This window comes from Gekko japonicus, unplaced genomic scaffold (genome assembly GCF_001447785.1).
Source record: "Gekko japonicus isolate JY-2015 unplaced genomic scaffold, Gekko_japonicus_V1.1 scaffold22, whole genome shotgun sequence".
NCBI lineage: Eukaryota > Metazoa > Chordata > Lepidosauria > Squamata > Gekkonidae > Gekko > Gekko japonicus.
This window is the reverse complement of record NW_015175971.1, coordinates 1,319,540-1,343,732: the sequence shown is the minus strand read 5'-3', so window position 1 is coordinate 1,343,732 and position 24,193 is coordinate 1,319,540. Positions and strand designations below refer to the sequence as shown.

The 24,193-nt window shown below is 43.9% G+C and overlaps 1 protein-coding gene across 1 annotated transcript in view; it reads left to right on the top strand.

Annotated features, from left to right (window-relative positions):
• The window catches only part of MVB12B (multivesicular body subunit 12B), a 135,911-nt gene that overhangs the window by 8,730 nt on the left and 102,988 nt on the right, over positions 1 to 24,193 (top strand). Inside the window, exons 2-3 of the mRNA XM_015426063.1 lie at positions 6,791 to 6,913; positions 21,117 to 21,224. Coding sequence (XP_015281549.1) covers positions 6,803 to 6,913; positions 21,117 to 21,224 — 219 coding nt within the window. The 5' untranslated portion in view covers positions 6,791 to 6,802. The remainder of the gene's footprint in view (positions 1 to 6,790; positions 6,914 to 21,116; positions 21,225 to 24,193) is intronic.

Below are 24,193 nucleotides of genomic sequence, written 5' to 3'. Positions count from 1 at the left end.
CAATTTGGTCACTTAGAGAAACAGAAGTTGTTCTAAAAGATGGCAGCCATCTTGCTGGGTTGTTGATTACCCCTAATGTGTAGGCTTCAGCCTGCCTAGAAGTTGTGCACTTTGGCCGTTTATCCTAGCTGGGTTTAAATCCCCGCTCAGCCATGAAGATCATTAGGTGACTTTGGGCCTGTTGTTGTTATTACACAAGGCTCAGGGCAGGGTACAACAAGTTAAAACAATATTATAATTATTAAAAACAAATCAACATTATAACAATCCAAGCTAAAATCAGATGGTGCCGTTAGGCACTAAAACACATAATTTATCCAGATGAGGTTGTGCAAGCTGTGTGGTTTATAGAGGTGGTACACAATGCAATGAACGGCAGGGAGGAGGAGAGGCTGGGGGAGGCCAGATTTGATGGAATTTCACTGCCTCAACCGTATGCCTGGCTGAATGGTTCATTTTTACAGGCCCTGTGGAACTGGACCAGATTCTATGGGGCACGGATCCACCAGGCTGGGGCCAGAGCCTGGGTTAAGGCAAGAGGAATGTTTTTTTGGGTCAGGGATCACCAGGAAGTTGTTATGCATAGAGTGCAGTGCTCTCGGGGGGGGGGTGTACCAGGAGAGATGGTCCCAAAGATATGTTGTTCTCAGACCATATAGGGCTTTGAAGGTTAAAACCAAAACCCTGAATCTGATCCAGTTTTCACCTTGGAGCCAGTGTAGCTGGTAGGGCACAGGTTGAATATGAACTCTAGTTGGAGTACTTGTAAGCACACGTGCAGCAGCATTCTGGACCAGTTGAAGTTTCTGGGTCAGTCTCGAGGGTAGCCCTGAGTAGAGCGAGTTACAGTAGTCTAGCCTAGAGGTGACCATTGGTGTCACTTGACCTAGCCTACTTCATAGGGATATAGTGAGGATAAAATGGAGGAGAGGAGACCCATGTTCAGTGCTCTGATGCCCTGTACTGGCTGGGGGAGGGGAGAGCGAAATTTGCAAACTCGTGTTCCAATATGAGGACTTGGCCTAGTTTCAAAGCAGGTGAATCCAGGCGTATTCTTCAATGGAGGGACCCTTGGTTGCTGGAGCCAGCAGTAGGTCTTGAGCACTACAGCTAGGCCTACTTTTCATTGAAGGTGGAGTCTCTCCTTTCTTTCTCCACACAAAAATCCAGCATATTGGGGAGAATGGTTTGATTCAGTCATTCAGAAAATATAGATGGTGACTCGCAAAGTAAAAACAATACAATACAATTATAAAAACAGCAACATAGGGCATAGTGAACAATAAAAAAACAAAACATAAACACAAGCCAGGGGCATAAAAAAGCAGCCTGAAATGATATCCATAATGTTGTTTATTTTACAAAACATATTTTCTGCCCCTTTGCCCTCACAAGGGCCACCATAAAGCAGTCAGGCTAAATGCAGACCATGAAAACAGCAAAGTCTGATATAGTAGAGCTTGGACATGGGGGACTGCATCAGTGAGAGCTAGGCCGTGTCCCAGCCTTAATTGGTGATGTATCTGGTTTTGGAGTCCCTGATGCTGAAGGTGTGTGATGTGAGTGGAAAATGAATAGGCTGTCTTTCAGAAATGTGCATGGGTGTATGTGGTGGTGCTGTTTAGACCAGAGCAGCCCTGCTTGGTTTCTGGAGGAAGATTTTGTCCAAAGACTGTCACTTGCCAAAAGAAGGTCCTCAAGGGAGGTGAAAAACTATGTAGAAATCATCCCATTCCAGTGAATGTGTGTGTTGGGCAATGTGGGTGTAGTTTATTGATTCCCTGTACAAATGGCATAAAGTACAGTACTTGTATCTCACATTTCTTGATTTTGCTGTAGCATTACTACCGCTTGAAATGAAATGGCCTAATGTTCAAAAACAGTTTTCTTCTTTCCTTCCACATGAAATGGAATGTTGGAGAAAAATGCTTTTCCTGTATAAAGGTAAAGGTTCCCTTGCTCGAAAGCCAGTCGCATCCGACTCTAGGGTTGCGGTGCTCATCTCCGTTTCAAAGCCGAAGAGCCAGCGCTGTCCGAAGACGTTTCCGTGGTCATGTGGCCAGCATGACTAAACACCAAGGCGCACGGAATGCTGTTACCTTCCCAATTTCTTGCTTTCGAACTGCTAGGTTGGCAGGAGCTGGAACTAGAGATGGGAGCTCACTCCATCATGCGGCACCCAGGTCTTGAACTGCTGAACTACTGACCTTCCACAGCCTGCAGTTCAGCGTCTTAACCACTTGAGCCACTGCAACTCCTTTTCCTGTATACTCCCTGCTTTGTTACTACTTCCTGTGCTGGATTTAATTACCCTGGTCAGGTCCCTCACATAATCTCCCCTAGAACATCCACTCATTTGACGGCTTCTCCTAGTGCCCGGACGTCTTGTGCGCATGCAGCTCTTTCCATACTGTATGTTGCAACTTGTGTACTGGTTTGCAGGCTCCGAGTATCAGGTGTTAGAAGTCAGGCATGGCAGGGTCGTTCAGTCCAGAAGTCAGACAAGACAGAGTTGTTCAGTCCAAGGTCAGAGGTCCAGAAGTCAGGCAAGGCAGAGGCAGTGGCTTAGTGTCTATCATACGTGTTGCATCAACACCTAACAGCCCCTCTTGGCTGGTTTTTATGGCCCCTTGCCTAAAGGTCATGCTTGCAGCCAGCTGCTCAGAAGCAATCCTGCAACTAATCATCTTTTATCAGCAAGCAGCTGGCATCGGGCCAGGAGGCGTGTACATTGCCTCTTGTCTGTAGCTCTGTTCTCAGCCTCCATCTGTGGCATTCTAAGGGTGTGGGTGATAGTGGTGGGCTGGGAACAGCCAACTGAGGTTCACCTGCTGAATGAGGGCTGGAGGGTGTCTGTGGCTCTGCACCAGCTGTTGGCTGTGAATCGTGACAAGTCTGCAACCCATTTTCCTGCTTGGTCAGATTCTCCTGTTAACTCAAGGCTGGCTACTCGGGGCTCCTCTTCTCCTGAAGCATCATCTTCTCTTGAGAAGTCCTCACTATTCCTGAGCCCTGGTTGACCCACGACAGCTTGTTTGTCTTGTTCTGGAGCAGGCAGAACTCCTTGGCAGCAGGCGTGATCTTGGTATTCCCCACTGGAATTACGCCTCATGTGCTACATCTTTGGGATGGTGCGAACACAGCTTTTGGAAGTGTTTTTGAATTCAAAGCAGAAAAGCAATTCATTTCTCATTTTGAACTGCAGCAATGCAAAATTTGTGTCTGGGGGAACTAAAGAGCCAGCTAGATTTGAGAAATCAACTTGGAAGGAGGGGAGATTGAGCTCTGTTATGTGCCAAGGAGAAGGGCTATCCTGTTCTTGCTGTGATGTTCTGGTCTGTCACCCCCACCCCCCTTTCCCAACAGGGACTGCAAGCTTTAACTGGAGACTATAGGTTTTGACTTGGAAGACCCTTTCTGTGAGCTGGTTGTGATTAGGCATTTAGAAAGTAGGTGGCAGCCAGGAACCACAGATGATAAAAGATCCTGGGCAAAACATACAAAGTTGTCCTATATCAAGTCAGACCATTGGCTCATCTAGTTAAGTTCTGCCTGTTCTGATTGGGGCAGAAAAATAGCTTCACCCAGTACCCAGAGATGTTTATGTCTGAAAAGAAGAAAAAGGTTTTTACTAAACAGATTTGTGGGGAAATGAAATATATGTAATACTTATTTTCTCATCAAGCCAAAATTTATTTTCTTGCTTTAATAAGAGACATCATTTATAACTTCATTAGTATATCGAATAGTACTGTTCGGCATGTTCATGGGATTTAAAAGGACACATAGTACAGTTGTAAGCAGAGTTACGCACTTCTAGGACTCTTGAAGTCAGTGTGTTTAGAGGAATGTAACTCTGTTTAGAATTGCGTTGTTGGTTTTGTTCAGACAAAATTACTAATACATCTAATACTACAGAGAGAGAAAGCTGAAAACTGCAGTACCCGCTGCTACCTGAGCACCCATAACTTTTTATCATCTGGGAAGTGGGGGAAAAGGAAAAGTTGGTAACAGTAATCCATTTTCCAGTAAATGAAGGAGGATAATTTTCATTTAGAAATGATCTTCATGCAGTCACAGTCTCAGCAGATCTAACTTAACAGACAAAACAATAACCTTTGTAATAGTGTATTATCATACCCACAGATTTGTCTGATTAATGGTGGACAAAACAATTTATGTATCTACAGACTATGTATTGTCGTGTTTGTTGTTGGAAGCCGCCCTGAGCCTGCTTTGCAGGGAGGGTGGGGTATAAATTTGACTATAAATAAATAATATGGGAACTGTAATTCTCTAATACTTTAGGTTATATTTCAGGCCTTTATACAAGTCTGAAGAACTACACAGGTCTTAGAGTAATTTTGAATGAGCAAAAAGTTTGCCTGTAAAAGCATTTCACCAATTCCAAAATGAAATGTTTCATAGCAGGTTTTTCAGTGTTTCCCCACGTTTCCAATTTTTCAATTGGAAAAAAGGGCCTGGGGGGGGGGGACTTTATTTATTTACACACCCACACATTTCTCCTCATGTCTGCTACCTGATATGTTTTAATTGGAGATGCCAGGAATTGAATTTGGGACTTTCTGCATTCAAAGCACCTCTGGGCCACTTTCAGGAGAAAGCAGGAGAAACTGGCTTCCTCCCTTCTTCAGTGCCCCAGTACCAAGGTTTTTTAGTAGTCCCAGTCAAAAGACATTTGCTTTGAGTTGGGTTGCAGTGCAGATCAAGTGGAATCCTAGTTTGGGAGTGGATTTCACCTGGGCCTGACTTGGACTATATTTAGCCATCACTTAAAAAAAAAAAAAAAAGTATTTCTTTGTTTAATTGCTTGCTTGCTTTATTATAGTTCACCTTTCTTTCTGAGATGCAAGGTGGATTATGCAGTTTTGAAAAATGCAATAAAACCAGTAATAATACATACAGACAATGTATTAAGGCTGGATTGCAAAATTAGAAAATGCAAAACTGAGAGTGTAGCACGTACAGCAACACATACCACAAACAATGTCATGAAGCTAGATTACAAAATTAAAAAATAATACGGAGTAGTAAACATTGCCTAATATTTTTACTGACATTAAAACTGCAGCCCTGTTCCTTTTGCACAAACCTGACTTGTGGCTGAAGGTGGAGGCATGCTTTGCTCCTCCCTTCCCATTGCAGAGAATGCCAGGTAGAAATTAATTTGGATTATTCATTATGTACAAACACTGGCCTGTATCAAGCCAGTCTTCCCACTCAGGATTTTAAACCTGGATTAAACTGTAGAAGATAGACCACACAAAACATTTAGCCATAAATCAGGTCAGCACAACAGCCACAGTGAACTTGGTTTACCCATGTACGGCAGTGCTCAGTTCAGATCAGAACCAATGTTCCTTCTAAACTGAGTTAGTGTGAGCTAGCTCACAGGTTTTTAGCCTCCTGCTCACACCTTTTTGTCTTCGCTCAGGAAGGATGGCTCCAGAGCAAACTCATTTATGCAGTAGCCAAATTGCTCGCTCACGACTTTAATGCCAGTAGCTCACAGAGTAGAATTTTTGCTCACAAGACTCCACAGCTTAGAGGGAACATTCATCAGGACCGTAGCACTGGCGGAGGAGGGGTTCTGGGCCTTCCCTCTGCACCATCATCAACGATGTGGGTTTTTCAGAAAAATTTGAATCAATTCAAATTTATTTAAATAATTAAATAAAATATTCAAATAATGTTCTGAGAATTTGAGTAACATTAGCAAAAAGGAGAGAAATGCACTGTGTACAGGCCTGGAGTGTGTACAAGCATTGGGGTTTGTCCATTTTTCATATTCCACATTTAGACTATCCGATATGATTGATTTTCAGCATAACAGCTCTAATAACTAAAGATAAACAGATTATATATGTAGGGTGGGGGAAACATTTCCCTGGAAAAATACAGCACCAGAAAATTTTCTACCTCACATCACTGACCATCATCCCAAATGGCAACAGTGTGTGTGAGAGCCGGTGGGTTTTTTGCATATGTGATATCATAAATTTACTAACTCCAGTTAACCCACATGCCTGTGATTGTAACTTCTGAATAACATGAGTTGTGTCTGGCCGGAATTCTTGTGGAAAGGTGATGATGATGCAATCTGTGACGAGTTGCTGCATTTTCTGTAACCAAATCATCTATTCTTCTAAAGTCTTCAGACTGGCAGTTGAGTCAGGGGGCAGGCTGTAGCTCTTGGTAAGCCAGGCATAATGCAGAAGGCTGTAGTTGCTGACCCCAGCTTGAAAAGCCTGTGCCAGATTCAGTGGTTGGAATAAATTCTGTGAACTTGAACAGACTTTTCATAACTGTCCAATTTAAGCTGCCGATCCACTAGCTGTGCAGAGGGACAAGAATGATGAAAAAAGGCAGAATTTCACCCCATGTCTGGCTTCTGACATCAAGTATTTCTCACAGCTCCTTTGACTACCTTGAGGATTAGAAAATCGCTATGATTTTTTTTTAAGCTGAAGAGTGGATATGAGCTTATGCACAGGCCTGGCTTCACATTTCCATTGTTTTCTCTGCAGTTTTTTCAGGGAGATCTGCCCCAGTTAAATGTTCTGAAGAGTATAACCCTTGTTCTCAGTGCAAGGCTATTGGAGACTGGAGTCTGTGCCATTTCTTATCAAGAACAAATGTTCCTTTGGTTCAGTATGCCATGCCCAGATGGAGTGTTTGTTCTGGCAGCATTTTGCTATGCGGTGATAACGTCTGCTGGCTTTTAGCCTGGTGACCTTGCCACTCCACTAAATCATCTTTGCTGTTGCAGGATCAGTCCACAATGCCTGAGGTTAGAGATCTTGCCGATGCTTTGCCAGATGTGCAGATGGACCCAATCACCGGAGTTGGGGTTGTTGCTTCTCGGAACCGGGCACCTACAGGTTATGACGTTGTAAGTATAAGAGGGTTAGGAGCTGTCTCGTGATTTACCGTATGTTAATTTCCATGTATTATCAGAGTTCAGCTTTCCTTGGCTGAGAATGTGAGCTCTTGTTCAGTGCACAATCTTTTATGAAAATAAGTACCCATAACTTGGCCTGCCTGTTTCCCTCGCTGCACAGAAACATATTCTCGCGATCAATTATCTCTGTAATCTCTAACTCTCTGCAAACACTCTGTGCTTCCTTGTATCATAAATGGGAAGCCTCCAGTTCGAATTTTACCTCTCCCCAAAACTCAATTGGTGGCCTTAGGGAAGTCAGTCTCCCTCTCTCTGTCAGTCTCACACGGTGCCCCCAGCTGCAATGCAGAGATAGGTAAATATTACTGAATTGCATGTTGTGAGAACTGGAAATTGTGAGAAGTGCTTTAAGCGCTTGAATGTGCTGTGTAAAAAGCATCCCTGTGTCAATGCCAGCCCCTCCAGAGGCATGAAAGAATGGTGTGGATTGTTAAGTATTGGCTTAATTGCAGATCAGGTTGTGCGTGCAGTCCCCTGGGCATTCACGGATAATGTGCTCATACCTGTTTGGGAAACTTATCTGCAACAGCAAATGCGTGGTTTTTGCATTGGAAGTAGAAAAACTTCTTTTGTCGCAGCGTGATGTTGCTCTGCCCTAAACAATTCTCTTACTCCAAATGGGTATTATGCTGTCTGGTTTATTAAATTTATCTCCTGCCAACCCCAGGAGGCTTCAGGCAGCTTCCGAAGAAAATAAAACCATAAATAAACATTACAGTAATGAATAAAAACAAACTCACAGATTGCAATCAAAACCTGTCTATTAAGAGCACTCAAATGCTGGGCAGCTAAAAATACATTCCTCTAATTTTACATTGAGATGTAAACTCTCGTGTTCGCCAGACTCATGGCTTCGGCCTGTGAATTCTGAGTGCAGAATTTCTTTAAGGACTAGAGGGTTTCTGTTTTTGTTAAAACAGGCGAAAGGGGGAAAATGTTTCTAGCCCTCATGACATACAGGCTGGGTTTGTGAAGGGTTGGAGACCAAAGTGGGAATTCAGCAGCAGCATTGTTGTGGGGGTGGGGGTGGGAGAATAGGCTTCAGTGGGTTCCACTCAAAGGTCCTGCAATCATATTGACCACTTAATTACAGCCTGATACCGAGCCAAACATGGGGTTAAACAGGGAGGATTAAGTTCATTTTACGGGAACCTGGGGTGGGGGCACCCAGGCTGCAAGCAAAAGATTGTGACGCAATCTGTTTGCATCATTTCAAAAGTAAGATAGTCATTTTCTTTCATGATTCATGACGTGGTATAGATGAGATGGGGTCGCAGCCATGAGCATGTTACAAGGTTGCCTAGTGGCATAATGCGTCCGCCCTTGTTAGTGATGCCACTGTGGAGGAGAGAATTTAGAATACTGCCAGGCAAAAAAAAACCACTGCGCAACTCACTCAGTTTATGGTTTCCTCCTGCTGGAAATGCCTGTATAAGTCAGTGCTGGTCTTCCATCAATAAACCACTTAGTTCGGTATAGTGAACCTGATCCAGACGTTTTGTCAGGAACGTAGGCACTTACCTGACCAGCTGTGATTACAAAACTCGTGCCACAAAATCAGGCTACTGGGTTGGGCCCCTGCTCTGCATTTGATACTGTGGCTGGTGTGGGCAGAGCCTGAGCATCTTATCTCACATTCTGGTACAGATTTGTAACATGATGCTCCTCCTCCAGTTCCATCACCTAGAGCCAGTGTGGTGTAGAGTGTCAGACTAGTGTCTTGAAGACCCAAGTTTGAATCCCTGCTTGTACCATGAAAGTTGCTGGGTGACCCTGAGGCAGTCACACTCTCTCAGCCTAGCCTATTTCACAGGATTGTTGCAAGGATAACATGGGAGTTGATGGGAATGATGTAAGATGCTTCGGGTCCCCATTGGGGAGAAAGGTACAGTATAAATGAATTAAAGAAATAAATATACATAATCACCTCTTGAATCCAAACACCCCCCCCCCAATTCTGTGTGTTTCTGGAATGTCAGAAGCTCTGTTGTTAAGTTACCGTGAACACATGTTCTATGTACAATGTACATCTGATTTTTCTTTATATGCGCATTGAGTAATTCTCATGTTACATTCAACGTGTGCAGCTGGATGCTTGAAGCACCATATATATTTCTTTTACAGGTACTGTAAAGTGAACATGCATTGGCTTTTTCTTTCAGGTCTACACACAAGTTTTATGTGTGTTTCCTGTAACGTGCGAACAGGGTTTTGGATAGAGCATGGCATGGCAATAGATTTCTGCACCAGACCTCACTTAAAGTATACCTATTCTTCCCTTCTCCCCATGCTTGGGCCTGGTTCTGGCCACAAGATTTTGCTTTTGCGGCCAAAGAGTTCAGGTTTGTTTTGTGTGCGTTCAGGGCTTTTTTTGCAGAAAAAGCCCAGCAGGAACTCATTAGCATAATAGGCCACACCCAACAGCAGAAACTCATTAGCATGTTAGGCCATACCCCGACAGCACAGCTCATTAGCATATTAGGCCACACCCCGTGCCTTCCCTTGGCTTGCCTGGGCGCCCCACGGCCACAGGGTGCCTGGGCAAGCCCCCCCTTGGAGGGGAGGCAGTTTAAACTGCCTTCCCTTGGCTTGCCCAGGTGCTCGGGCAAGCCGGCCCTTGGACAGGCCGGGGAAGGCACGGGGAAGCATTTAAATGCCTCCCAGATCCTTCCAGGGGCCCCCTGGCCTGCCCACCTCAGAGTCGCCGGGGGGGGGTCACTCTCCAGACCTTCCCTCTGTAGCCGCACACACAGAGCTTTTGGCTGTAGTGGGCGTGGCCAACTCTGAAGCCAGACGGGACTCCGTTCCTGTGCGTTCCTGCCCAAAAATAGCCCTGTGTGCATCAGTGCAAATGCAAAGCTACCCTCCAAGAGCCCGAGGAAAAGGGTGAATGGGAATATCCTCCATCAGTCAATCTGTAGAACTTTGTGTGCGTCTTTCTCTGTTCTCCGCTGACTCATCAGGCAAGTTTTATGGCGCGCTGCCATTCCTTGGATTTGCAAGTCAATTCCGGTTGAGCGATCTTGGTTTAATTTGCTTGTTTGAGATAATATCAGAAGCTACAACGGTTTGGAAAGGAGATGGGGTGTTTCCTCCGAGCCCCAGGCCAGTGCTGGTTCCACCCTCAACTGTGTCCCTGTTTGCCTTTGCCTGATTTGCTTTGCCTCCTCCTCATAAGAACTACCTTGTCGGATCAGGCCGGAGGTCCACTGAGTCCAGGATTCTGATGCTGGCAGTATTCAAACAGCTGCCTCTGCCAAAAACTCACAAGTAAGGCATAACAGTTGCTCGAAGCAAACTAGGGAAGGAGGCATCTGCCCTAGCATTTAGCTTCAAATATGCAGGCACTTGATGCTCAGGTCAAGAGGCAGTGTGAAAACTCTCACCCTGGTGCTGGTTCTCCACCACCACCCCCCAACGCACACATACACCTATAGCCTTCCATAAGCTGATTAAACCCTCTCCATGCCAGCCCCAAGTAGAAATCAGTTTCATTTTCCAAATATCTGACTCCTCATTGAAATCATGCAAACATGTACCATTATTGATTTCAGTTTCTGGTACTTAAAAGCAGGGGTCATTTTGTAGAAAAAGAGGTGCAGGAGCTCATTAGCATAACTCATTAGCATAACTTCTTTGCATATGCCACACCCCCTGACATTACCAGAAGTGTGTCAGAAGGCAACACCCACCGCTCAGGCGCCACTGGACTGTTTTGGATTGCTAGCTATTGGGGGGGGGGGGGGGGAGCGTGGGAGTACTTTTTTACAGAGGAGGGAGAGCTTGTACCTGAATAAAACCTGGTCTTAAAGGTGCCACTGGACTGTTTTGGACTAGGGGGCTGGGAGGGGGCTCTGCAGCTTACCTGGCTGCTTCTTGCTCTGACTGAGGGCTGCTGGTAGCAGGGGGTGGGGCTTCTTGCATGTTCCCGCCCCCTGGGCTCTTTAGTGCCGGAGCTCTGCTCCTGTGTGCTCCTGCAGGAAATGACCGCTGCTTAGAGGAATACTACTTATGAACATTGGGGCTTCATGCAGCAATCGTAGCAGCTGATTGATTTACATTCTCTGTGGCTATCCTGGGACATGCTACACAGTGGCATGCTATCTTGGACGCTGGAGAAGCTAGGAAGGGAGCTGCTGTTCCTCTTGCTGCAGCTCAGATTCCCCTCTCCTCCCCCTGTCATATAGGATGGCTAGTTTTTATTCAGAGGCTGGGGGGTGCCATTCTAGCTCTTGGCAAAGGGTTGGGCAGTGCATATCCAACTTTCTGCCTTGCATCTGGCAGCCAGGGATATTCCCTTCGATGCTGCAAGCAGTATGAGATTGTAGGAGTGAGATCCCATGGGAATGTGTCCTGGAGGTATTTATAGGTAGCCTGGGTGAGCAAGAGTCTGACCCTGCCCAGATTCTGTGAAAGATGTTGGATTCTGCAGAAAGTGCTCCTTTTCCAACCGTAACCTGCTCTGTTTGGTTGGTCCATCATCCAAGAGACTGAAAACCAGAATCTAAATCTGATAGTATAAAGTTGCTGATGCTCCTTATTTCCGTCCTGTTTTTTTTAATTGCATGTCTTAAAAATCATCATCTGATGTACTGGAGTTAAATTTGAACTACAGTTGAAAAGGCTTTGGCGTCTGTTAACAGTACCAGTAGTTTGCAAGAGGGATAGCTGCTTGAAGCTTTGTATTTTTTTTAACTCTGAAAAGGCTAAGAAAGGGTTTGCACAGCTGTAGGAGGGAAAGCATCCCCCTTCCTCCATTGTTTTGGTTCTCTGCATGCAGTCTGAAGATTCACAGTGTTTGCATGATTTCCGTGAGGTGCCAGGTATTCCCTCAAGGGTGGGTCACACTTACTCTGAGCCTCCTACACTCTCTGCTGTCTCCACATCTTTTGCTAAGAAATCACATCAAACCTAAAGAAACGAAATAAACAGTAGTTCAGAAGTTGAGAGCATCTTTTATAAGAGTTCCTAATTACCAGCAGCAACTTCAAAGTGTGGTGGTTTTCCAGGAAAATACCTTGATTTCTTAAGCAGAAGCTGTACCACACCTAGACTAAACTAGTAGCTTTTGCAAGAAGGCCTAGAAAGAATTCTCATCAGCAGAGGATAAAGCCTTGTCTCTTTGATGCAGTGTCCCTTTGATGGAGAGAAGGCGTTGTTCAGGGATAGGACATGTGATCTGCATGCAGGTTCAATTCCTGGTATCTCCAGTTAAGAGGGATTCAGGTAGGAGGTATCGGGAAAGGCCTTTCTCCACCTGAGATGATGAAGAGACTGTGAGTTGGTGTAGACAGTACTGGGCTAGATGGACTAGTGGTCTGGTTTTATGTAAGGTGGCTTTATATGTCTCTCTGTATTTTGTTTTAATTTTTTTTTATTGCTCTTCCTTGTAGAAGCTTTTATTATCCTTTCCTGACCCACATTTGTCCTTTCAACAACCTGGTGAGGTAGAACAAAGTTTGAGTCCAGTGGCAAAGTTTAAACTTTGCCACTGGACTCAAACTTTGTTCTGTTGCTTTAGACCAACACAGCTACCCACCTAAATCTATCTGGTGAGGGAGGTTAGACTAAGAAATAATAAGAACATAAGAGAAGCCAATGCTGGATCAGGCCAAAGGCCCATCTAGTCCAACACTCTGTCACACAGTGGCCAAAAATACCAGGTGCCATCAGGAGGTCCAGCAGTGGGGCCAGGACACTAGAAGCCCTCCCACTGTTGACCCCCCCCCACCAAGCGCCAAGAATACAGAGCATCACCTTCCCCAGAGTCCCTATCCATACCTTGTGGCTAATAGCCATAGCCACTGATGGACCTCTGCTCCATATATTTATCTAACTCCCTCTTCAAGCCGTCCGTGCTTGTAGCCGCCCCCACCTCCTATGGCAGTGAATTCCATGTGTTAATCACTCTTTGGGTGAAGAAGTACTTCCTTTTATTCGTTCTAACCCGACTGCTCAGTAATTTCATAGCGTGCCCACGAGTTCTTGTATTATGAGAAAGGGAGAAAAGTACCTCTTTCTCGACCTGCTCTATCCCATGCATAATCTTATAAACCTCGATCATGTCCCCCCTCAGCCATCGTTTCTCCAAGCTAAAGAGCCCAAAGCACTTTAACCTTTCTTCATAGGGCAAGTGTTCCAATCCTTTTATCATTCTAGTTGCCCTTTTCTGCACTTTTTCCAATGCTATAATATCCCTTTTAAGGTGTGGTAACCAGAACTGTATACAGTATTCCAAATGAGGTCGCACCATTGATTTATATAGGGAGGTTATGATATCCAGAAACATCTATTGGGTTCCCCTTGTCCACATGTTTGTTCACTCCCTCAAAGAACACTAGCAGGTTAGTGAGACAAGATCTTCCCTTACAGAACCCATGCTGAGTCTGTCTCAATAGTTTTTGTTCATCAATGTGCTTACTAATTCTTTCCTTAATAATGGTTTCCACCAATTTACCTGGTATTGACGTCAGACTGACTGGCCTGTAATTTTCCGGATCTTTTCTGGAACCCTTTTAAAAGATGGGAGTGACATTAGCTACTTTCCAGTCCTCAAGAATGGAGGCAGGTTTTAATTAAAGATTACATATTTTTGTCAGGAGATCCGCAAGTTCACATTTGAATTCTTTCAGAACTCTTGGATGTATGCCATCTGGGCCTGGTGATATATCAGTTTTTAAGGTATCTATCAGTAGTAGGACCTCCTCTCTAATGACTGACCTAAGATCACCCAGCACATTATAAGACAGAATGTAGATTTGAACCCAGGTCCTAGTCTGACATTGTAACCACTATAGCATATTGGCTTCAGCTTCCAGTATCCTTTATGCACAGGAACTTAGAAATGTCTAGTTTTAGGTCAGTCATCCCAAGGAGTTTACACAGGCCTTCAGTATCAGATGTAATGCAAATATAATATAAGGGGATATTGATGTAGAACCACCTTCCTACCCTGTTAATGGTCAACAACACAGCAGGGTTCTCTGTTACTCTCTAGATTTCTGCATGCAGGGATTTTTGTTATATAGCAGAGTGTTTTATCATGTGGGTCTGAATAGCTTAGGCACAGCTTTAGCGCCTCAGGAAGGGCCAAAGTTAGATGGCGTTCTGTGTAATTTTCCCTGTCTCTCAATTAAAAAAAAATGGGAGCAAAAAAATGACTGGTCGGGATGGAGTGCTGATCATTTTCCCCTCTACCAGGTTCTGTTCTCCCAGGTTGTCTGTGAGTGCTTTTCCCCCTCACAGCTGGCACAAACATACAAGTATTTTTTTGCTTCTGTGGGGAGAATAGCAACCTGAAGAGTTCAGGAGGACTGTGAAAAGGAAAACTGCCTCCAAGGGAAGGCCCCCCCCCTCCAGTATTTGTTAATATAAAATGGAGGGGTTTTTTTTCCACAGAAAGGTCTATGTAATATGTGTTTGGCTCAGGGAATTTAGGTTTCGTCTAGAGCGGCTTAGAATCAGCCATAGATGACGTGCTTGAAGAGGCCTACTCTTGTGGTGCTGGCAAGAACCACTCCCCACCCTCTTTAAGTCTTTGTTTGCCTTTGAGTAGGACACACTGAAGTGCTTATTTCCCATTCCAGAGAGACAGCAGGTGGTTCTGTGAATTTCTGAAGTCCCTCTGTACAGTCTCAGTTGAGTAATCAAATCAGACTTATTCTGTAACAGAAGGAAAGAAAGATAGACCCAACTTCATTCTTAACTGCATGGCTTTGGCATTTTATTTCTCAGGCCTTTTAAAAAGGCTTTTGTTTTTCTCAGTCAGATGAGGAGTGCCTTTTGTTTTGGATAACTCTTGGATTAGTATTAAATAGATTTGATCGGTGGGAGGAGCTGGACTTTCTGCATTGTAGGCTCTATTTGTATGCGGGTCATTTGTTTTGAATGTTCCTCCATTACAACAGAAACCTATCATTCGTACTTTTATCCTGCTTTTCCTTCAAGGAACTTAGGGAGGCCTGTATAGTTGTCTCCCCTCCTTTTATCCTCACAACACCCCTGTGAGGTAGGTTGGGCCAGTCATTCTCAGCCTTAGTGTGCGACTTGGCTATGGTAGGATTTGAACCTAGTACTACGCCTGTGAGGTAGGTTGGGCCAGTCATTCTCTCTTAGCCTTAGTGTGCGACTTTGCTATGGTAGGATTTGAACCTAATACTACTCTGGTATTCCACCTACCACACTGCAATGGCATGTAGAGGTGTAGCATTTGCTGATGGAGAGAAACATTTAACTTCATTTTCTTGACAGTCTAATGATCTACTTACAAAATACACTTTTTGTACAAAGTACACTTTTTGTATATGTGCCAGTATATATACGCAACCCCTACCTTTTTCTGAAGAAGTATAGTATTTTTACTTCTATTTTATGTATACCCCCCCCTTTAAATTCTATTTAGTTGTTGGATTTTGAGGTTTTTCCCCTGTTTTTTGAAATACATTTTTTAAAGTCCAGGAAAAGCTTTACCACCTCTATTCTGCTTAGGAGCAAAGTGCTGATTTTAGAGTTGCATAGTCTACTTTTTTCTGTAAGAATCTCTCCAGGTGCATTGATGCATTTTAGGTTTACAAAGAATATGTACTTGGGATATCTTTGTACATGTTTTTCTTTAAACTTTATTGAGAATATTTAAGTAATTCAAAAGAAGATACATTCAGACAGACTCAAGTACCAAGACCTGGAATCCGTGGAGCAGCTTCATTGACGGTGTATCTGTTACAAATCCAACAACATACAGAATAGCGGGTTGCATTATCATTAACTGATTTTTAAGTCATTTTAAACTTTAATTTTTACTCCTGTTTTGTCTGTGTTTTAGATTTCTGCAGGCTGTTGTTTTTACGGTGCTTATTCTTCCTAATTCATTCTGATCTGCTGTAAGCTGCTTTAGGTGTTATTTATAATAGCATGGCGAGACAAAAATCCTCTGAATTAGGGGGAAAGTAGCTCATTTTGTCAGTAGAACCAGAAAGAGCAAAACAGGATTATGGACTCTGGATCTACAAATGTCACAAAGCTGGGCCAGGGTGCTAAGATGCTTTCTGACTCTGTCTCATATGTTCTTGATTCTTGCTTTGGAATGTAGGAACTCCCTAGCAGGATGTGACTGCGGTCCACCTATCCTGGGATTCTCAGTAGCCAGTAGGTTTTGTGGGCTTCCACTTTACCTTCCATCACAATAAAGTAGTTTGAGGGGACATGCATACGCACACAGCATCCATTAACTACTGGGATTATTTTCTTTTTCTGTCTGTAGCCTGAAAATGCTGGCAGACCCAAGCAGCTGCCGTTAAACATTAAAATAAGTGTCTGCGAGTGAAATTCTTCAGGTTCACTCCCATATTTGTTATCCCTAATGTAACTCTTGCGGGAACATTCCTAGGCTTGCAAAAGCCAAAGGTCCTTTCTTTTTTTCTTTTTTCTTTTTTGTCTGTCTTGAAATTACTCAGCCGGTCAATGGAACAGACATTTGCACACTTTATGTGCGTTTTAAAAAAATGAGCACACATACCTTTTGTTTATTTGATCTTGCAACAGGATTTGACCTTCACAACAGCTTTAGGAAAAAAATGAGGCACGTGGAAGTTTTTCTGCTCCTGTTGGAATGCAGGTCTTGACTGGAACTGCTCTTATGGACCTTTTTCCTTCTGGTGTCGTAGTGCAACAATGACTTCATAGATCTAAAGTTAACTTGTGGAGTTGTGATTGCTAAGTAGGAAGGATTGGCTTTCACGGTTTCAAAAGGTTCTGCCGTGATTATTGTAATTATGCCTAGCATGGTTTGTAAAGATACTCTAACTTTCATTTCCAAATAAGAAGCATAGCAGAACTTTGTCAAAAGCTGTCACTGGAGAAAAAAGCAGAAAGGGTAGCCCTCCTTACAGGATCGGTGTAGGAAGAGTTCATAATTTCCTTACCTTGGAAGGAGATCTGTTTTGCTCTTTATTTTTGTTATGGATTTAAAAAATAATATGTTAAGTCCGCACTTAACAAATTAGTCAGAGAGTGATTTCAGCAAAAACTCAGGTTTATTCAGCTCGACGATCAACTTCTCTAACACGGTACAACTCCTCATAGCCCGAACAGCTTTTCCATTGCAGCTGCTCGGTATTTAAACATTCCGGGCTAATGTAGCCACACCTACTATACAATTCTCAACCTATCAGGTTGTTCGCATAATTGCCCAATCACAAGTGTTCCCACCACAGACAGTTCAAATGTGATTGGACACAATTCTTTCGGCGCGAATCCTAGCCGACGTCTGAAGCTTAGCATAGCTTCTCAGTGGGATGATTCACACTTCATCCTCATGCATTCAGGGCAGCATCTGAATACATTACATAATATAAGCCTACCTTGTGGGGCTGTTATAAGGATTATAGCATGAAAATGTATAGGAAGGGGTTTGAACACAGGAAGTGTATAAATGCTGAGTAGTAATGTTGTGATCCCTTTGGTTGACCCCGGTGCCGTTTGTGCCTTTTGTAATGGTCCCTCTTTGCCATTCACACGCCTTGTGAGGTCTGTTCTGCCTTTGCCCATTCCTGAGCTGCATTTGTGGTAGCACCGATGTCATGGAATGGACTTCTAGAGGCCGTCTGAAAGGCACCATTGCAGCAGCAGCGCTAAGGATATTATTTCCTTTGTTATCCCACCTTTCCTCCTTAGAGCATGTACAACATTCTCCCTGAGAGAGACAGTTCCAGGGAGTTTTGTGGCTCAGTAGGGATTAGAACTGTAGTCTCTGAGTCCTAGCTTAAAACTTTATAACACTGCAGCATGCTTTCATAAGGCTTAGAAGGCTTCCAGCAAGGACATGCTTTCAGATTGGGCTGAGTCATTTGTATTATGAAAGAATTAATTTGTGTTGGGTGTTTTTGTTTCTGTGGGGGTTTTTTTGCTGCTTCTTTTTGAGCTAGTGGTGATTGCGTGTTTTGACCCGAGTTTTGGTCTTGTGGCCTTATTTAAGAGAACATAAGAACATAAGAGAAGCCAATGTTGGATCAGGCCAATGGCTCATCCAGTCCAACACTGTGACACAGTGGCCAAAAATACCAGGTGCCATCAGGAGGTCCAGCAGTGGGGCCAGGACTCTAGAAGCCCTTGCACCGTTGCCCCTCCCCCAAGCACCAAGAATACAGTGCATCCCTCGCCCCAGACTGAGAGTTCCTATCTATACCTTGTGGTTAATAGCCACCGATGGACCTCTGCTCCATGCATTTATCCATTTCCCTCTTGAAGCTGTCCATGCCTGTAGCTGCTGCCACCTCCTGTGGCAGTGAATTCCATGTGTTAATCACTCTTTGGGTGAAGAAGGACTTCCTTGTATCTGCTCTAACCCTGCTGCTCAGCAATTTTATTGAGTGCCCACGAGTTCTTTTATTGTGAGAAAGGGAGAAAAGTACTTCTTTCTCTTTGTCAGCTGCCTTGTGCTAGCTAGGAGACACAGGGTAAGAAAATATTTAAATAAATAAATATACCACACTTCTTGAATTTCCTCAGCCCTAAAGAACACAATCTGAACTGACACGTTTCATTTTCAGTTGAAGAATCTAATTGTGTAAAATTGGTTTTTGTTGCATGTATTTTATTTTCTGCGTTGCGGGGAGTGTGGGGTACAAATTTAACAAATAAATAAATAAATGTTTTAAGTTCCTCTCTAAAGGCAGTGCCAATAACATCTTGAGAACATATGCTAGAAATTAAATTTGGTTCTGGCCTAGGCCCTTGCTGATCATTCCTTTTGTTACTTTTGTAAGAGGATTTTATTTTTAAAAATGCAAACTGACAAAGGCTAAAATTAGCAGCATTGTCTAGCTGTGGAGTTGCTTATAGAGGTGATATAGCTCAAATGGATTTGAGGGGGCTTGCTTGAATGTCCATGTCTTTGAAGTCTATGGCCAGTGGGTAGTGTCATCTGTTTTCCATGGCTGTGGTGCTTTCTAGCTCACAAAGGATAATTTTGGCTGACCAGACAAAACTTTAGTCATAATAAAACTTATCACAGAAAGAGCTGTGCAGATGTTAAAAACATTTTGCATGTATTCTGAAATAATCCTTATAATAGCCCTTTAAGATAGATCAGAATTATCCGACATATAGACATAAGATAGATCAGAATTATCCGACATATAGCCCTGTAAGGTAGGTCAGAATTATTGTCCTCTATCAGGGAGGGGTCTCAGACTAACAGTGCCTTCCAAAGCAGAGTTACAGCCATCTAAATCAATTGAAGTAAAAGGGTGTAACTCTTATGATGGCAGTGTAAGAAAGAGGTACTCGCTGCTACCTATTTTATTTACGTCATGTTACATCTTCCTTTTTCACTGAGACTCAAGGTAGATTACACAGTGTAAATCAATGTAGTCTACAGGATGGGACATCCAATAAGCAATGTAATAGGACTGGGGTTGCAGAAATCTGAACCAAAGCAGAAGTATTAACATGACATGTTAAACAATTCAGAAATTACATAGTAGGCTAATATATACAGCAACAGATAGCACGTATCATACACAGTAGTACAGTCCACAGTCTCTTTCCCTTTATTAAAGTACCTTCCTGAACTATTCAATTACAATATAGCTCTATTGCCTTTGTAAAAACGCTTCCCTTAAATTCAGTTTTGCATGAGGAGCCTCTATTTAGGCCTGCTGTGCATGAACCAAGTACTTTTTCTCATTCTATCAAATTGTCTAATGGGCAGTAGGGATACCACCCTCCAGGTGGGGTCTGGGGATCCCCCAGAATTACAGCTCATCTTTAGACTGCAGAGATCATTCCCCTGGAAAAATTGATGCTTTGGAAGGTGGATTCTATGGCATTGTACCCCACTGAGGTCCCTGTCCTCTCCAGGTCCCTAGAGCCAGTTGGGTGTAGTGGTTAAGAGTGGCCGACTATAATATGGAGAACTGGGTTCAGTTCCCCACTTCCCCACTTGAAGCCATCTTGGTGACCTTGGGCAAATCTCCAGAACTCTCAGCCTAAAAATAAGCATAGCTCGCCACCTAGTGGTGCCAAAAAAGAGCTACAGCTTCAGGCAGCCAAATAATCCTCTGGGATCTCCTGGCTATTCCACACACAATGCCATACGATAATTTATCCCCTCCCCCCCAGGTCCCATCCCCAATTTTCCTGGAATTTCCCAACCTGGTGGCTGGGGGGTGGGGGAACGGGACCTGGCAATCCTAGTGGGTTATTACAAAAGCTGCTGAGGCACAGTCCCCTCCTGGCTAAGCCAGGCCAACCAGCCTGACATGGAAGAGAAGAAGAAGAAGAGATTGGATTTATACCCCGCCCTTCACTACCCAAAGGTATCTCAGAGCGGCTTACAAACTCCTTTCCCTTCCCCTCCCCACAACAGACACCCTGTGAGGTGGGTGGGGCTGAGAGAGCTCTGACACAAACTGCTCTTTTTCAAGGACAGCTGTACCAGAGCTTGTGACTGACCCAAGGTCACATCAGCAGGTGCAAGTGGAGGAGTGGGGAATCAAACCCGGTTCTCCCAGATTAGAGTCCGCACACTTAACCACTACACCAAACTGGCTCTCACCAAACTGGAAGCTTTTACCACATGCCTGCTTCAGCCTATTTCCAATCAGAGAGTTCCACATTAGTCTGTACCCTTCCTGATGATTCATTGCATTTTTCTGTCCTCAGACTTGTGAAGGGCAGACCAGTCCATTGTTTCTTCTTGGGGTATAGGGCCATGAGGGGCAACAGTCCTGTTTCTTCCTTGTAAACTCAGGCTTCTCGGTTTTTCCAAACAAGGGTCTGCAAAGAAGGGTAAGGCCTTTGTGTCTTCACCCCTCCCCTTGTCAAAAAAATCAAAACTAAATACCTAGCTAAAAAGTGGTGACCCAAGTTACGGCTTCTTGTACACAGTGCTGAGCACTAGGATATCTTTAATCAATTGGTTCTCTGGTGACAGTATTTTTAGAATCGACCCTCTTGCATTTGAGCTCCCTCTCTTTCCCATAGGTTTTCTGTGGCGGAAGAGAGACTTAATGAGGTGTCAGGAGAGCCTCAGGCCGACATTAATTAGGGGATGCAGTGCCTATATATTTGCTTCAGTGTGGCTCACCTGTCCTTCTTACCTACATCCCTTCTGCTCCCCCCCCCCTCCTTCCAGGTTGCACAAACAGCAGATGGGTTGGATGCTGACCTCTGGAAAGACGGCCTCTTTAAATCCAAGGTCACCCGATTTCTGTGCTTTACACGGACTTTTTCTAAAGAGAATGTAAGTGGCTTGTATTTTTGCCCAGAACCCTCCTGTTAGTAAAATCAGCACCTGTTGCATTGTGGGTAGAGAAGACATGGCCTGAGAACTGTTGGAAAGACCCAGGGCAAGACTGAACACTGGTGCCGTAAAATGACAGAACGCTTAACTTATTTCCTTGCAGCAGATTCCAGAGAAGTAACTGTTTGAAGTCTGTTGCTGCCAAAACAAAAAGGAGTCTCGGGGGCACCTGGGTGACAAATGGATTTATTCTGGCAGAAGCTTTTGTTGGTCCAGGGTCCCCTTCATCAGATTTTTATTTATTGGCTTATTTAAAATATTTATACCTCTCCTTAACACCTCAGACTCAAAGAGGTTAATGAAGCAGGAAGAGCTGCAGGGACCCAAACACGAGATAACCCTCCATCAACAGGATAAAAACACTACATTTATTCGTGACCTCACTAGGTAGATATGTATTCGTTGGCATCATGGGGTCAAAGGGCAATGAAGTCCAAAATGTACAGACTGACGTCTCTGTGCAATGCACCTTTTCCCTGCTGTTTAAGATAACTCTTTTCTCTATGCTAATGTGTTCATTTGTACGTATCTATGTCTGCCGGCTGAGGAGACACTTCATTCATTTGATGAGGTGGATTCTATGCTCCAGAAATAGCTGTTCATTTTTCAGGTACCCCAAGACTCCTTTTAATTTTACTTCAGCTTGACTTAGGGGCTTGTTCCCCCTGGTTTCCTTAAATAAAAAGCAGCTACTCACTGAAAGCAGTGTGTTTCTTTCTGACTCGGATTGCTGCAGAATTGTGGCAACTCAGGAATGCTGGCTTGAAGCATTCACCCATAGAGCACTTCTACTGGTGAAAAATGCCACAAGTGCACTTGTTACGGAGGCTAATTTTTGGCGATGGTCTCTCCAGCCTATTCCTCACAGAACTGTGCTGTGCTGCTTCAGACAGTGACGGGGAGCTGGCATGACTGAATGCTCTTCTCAAGACTCTTGTCTCACCCTACACATGGAAAATTCACTGTATGTTGTTTCTTTCGTGTAGCACATTGTACTTGTGAGATGCACAATGGACTTGCGTGATGTCTAGGGAGTTGGGGGTATTTCTGTTGCTTCATTACTGAGTGAGTACACAGAGCAGGGCTTTTTCTGTGGTAGCCCCAAGATTGTGGAAGTGACCCAGGAAGCTGCCCTGACATTCTTGCTTTTAGCCTTCCAGAAGCTGGTTTTAAAACTGTTTGTATGTTTCAAAGATAATTTAAATGACTTTTGTCTTCCCTCCTGTTTATCATTGGTGGTTTTAATTTGTTCAAGGATTTTTTTTTTTTAATCATGCTGCTAAACTGTTGGTCTTAAGATTTTATTGACAACTGTTTTAGTCTTATATTGCCTGCTGGTTTTTTTAATGGCTCTTTTATGATTATTGCTTGTTGTTTATTAATTAGTTTTTATTGTTGTGCATTTTTCATCTGCGCTTATCTTGTGTGGCTGTGCATACTGCTATTTTTTTAAGACAAAAATGGATAGGAGTGCTTTAAAACAAGTAATAAATAGGCAAGCATACTGGCTGATTTGAGGTGTGTTGTGGGGGGGGGGGGGCCCAGGAAATGACCCCTGTCTGGGTTCTAAAGACAACAAATACGATGGCTGAAAAAGAGTTAGAAATTTAAGCTCCCGAGAAGATGCAGCTCAGTGGCAGGTGATGTACTTTGTGTGCAGAAGGTTCCAGTTTTAATCTCTTAGATCTCGAGTTAAAAGGATTGCAGGTAGCAGGCGCTGAAGAAGACCTTTGAGCATGACAGAGCTGCTAGAAGTCGGAATAGACAGAACTGACCTAGATAGACAAGCTGTATGACTGGAGATTTGAAGGCCGGGAAAAACAAGGGGCAAGGGGACAATCATCTTTTTCCAGTTTTTCCAATGGAAAAAATTAGAAATTTTGGCGTAGCACTGTGAAAAAAAGCTGTTTTTTTAATTCATGAAATTTAAGATGAAGTTTTACTGCAAAATGTACAGCATGAAAATCTGAGTTCCCCTTTCAGCTTTTCTAATGGAAGCATTGGGAAGCACCGAAAAATGCTATTAAAATTCTATAATTTATTTTTCTTTTGGAATGAATCAAATGCTTTTAAAGCCAAGGTTAAGACCTTGTATAGCATTAAACCGTTTCATGCAAGACGGTGTACAGCATTAGGTAATAAGAAGTGAAGACACACGGAAAAGAATCTCATGTCACCACTTCCTCTCTCCCTTTTAATTTTTCTCTTTGCCTTCCCCTGACGGTGGGTACGGCCTCTCCCCTTTCTCTCTGGCCCTTCTATTTACTACCTACCATTTCAGTTTCTTCCCTTATGGCCTCTCCCTCCCTCACCTACCCTTTTCTGCTCCTTTCCCCTATTTTCAGCTTTGTCTTTTTTACCTTTTCTAGTCTTCCACCCTCTCGCTTTACCTATTTTCCTCCCTATCTTTTTACCCTTTTTGTCTCCCCCCCCTTTCCCCTGCCAACACTAACTGTGGTTTCAAATCCTCAGTGATGCTGGCTACAGATTACCAAATAACCCCACGCACCCCAGTGGCTACCAAGATTACACTTTAGTCTTGTGGCATTTTTTAAAAGAAGCAGACATTGCTTCGATGATCTGGGGGGCTTTTCTAACCCCCAATGTATTGTTGTTGTTGTTGTTGTTTACTTTTCCTATTTTCTGGCAAACCTAGGACTTCCACCAGGCTTGTAGAACAGCACTTGTACCTATCGTGTGGATTTTTTGATCCATACTCTATGGCCAGGTTCAGAATTAGACATAACAAGAAGGGGGACCTGCAATACTCGCGGGTGGGGGGGGGAGACGCTCTGCGGGAGGAGAAGGAAGCAGCCGCAGGTGAGCCTTCTCCCCTGTCCCCCCCCGGCCCCCATGGCGAGGCCTGACCTCGGCCCGCCAAACTTCCCCCTCCCCTGGCGGTGATGCCG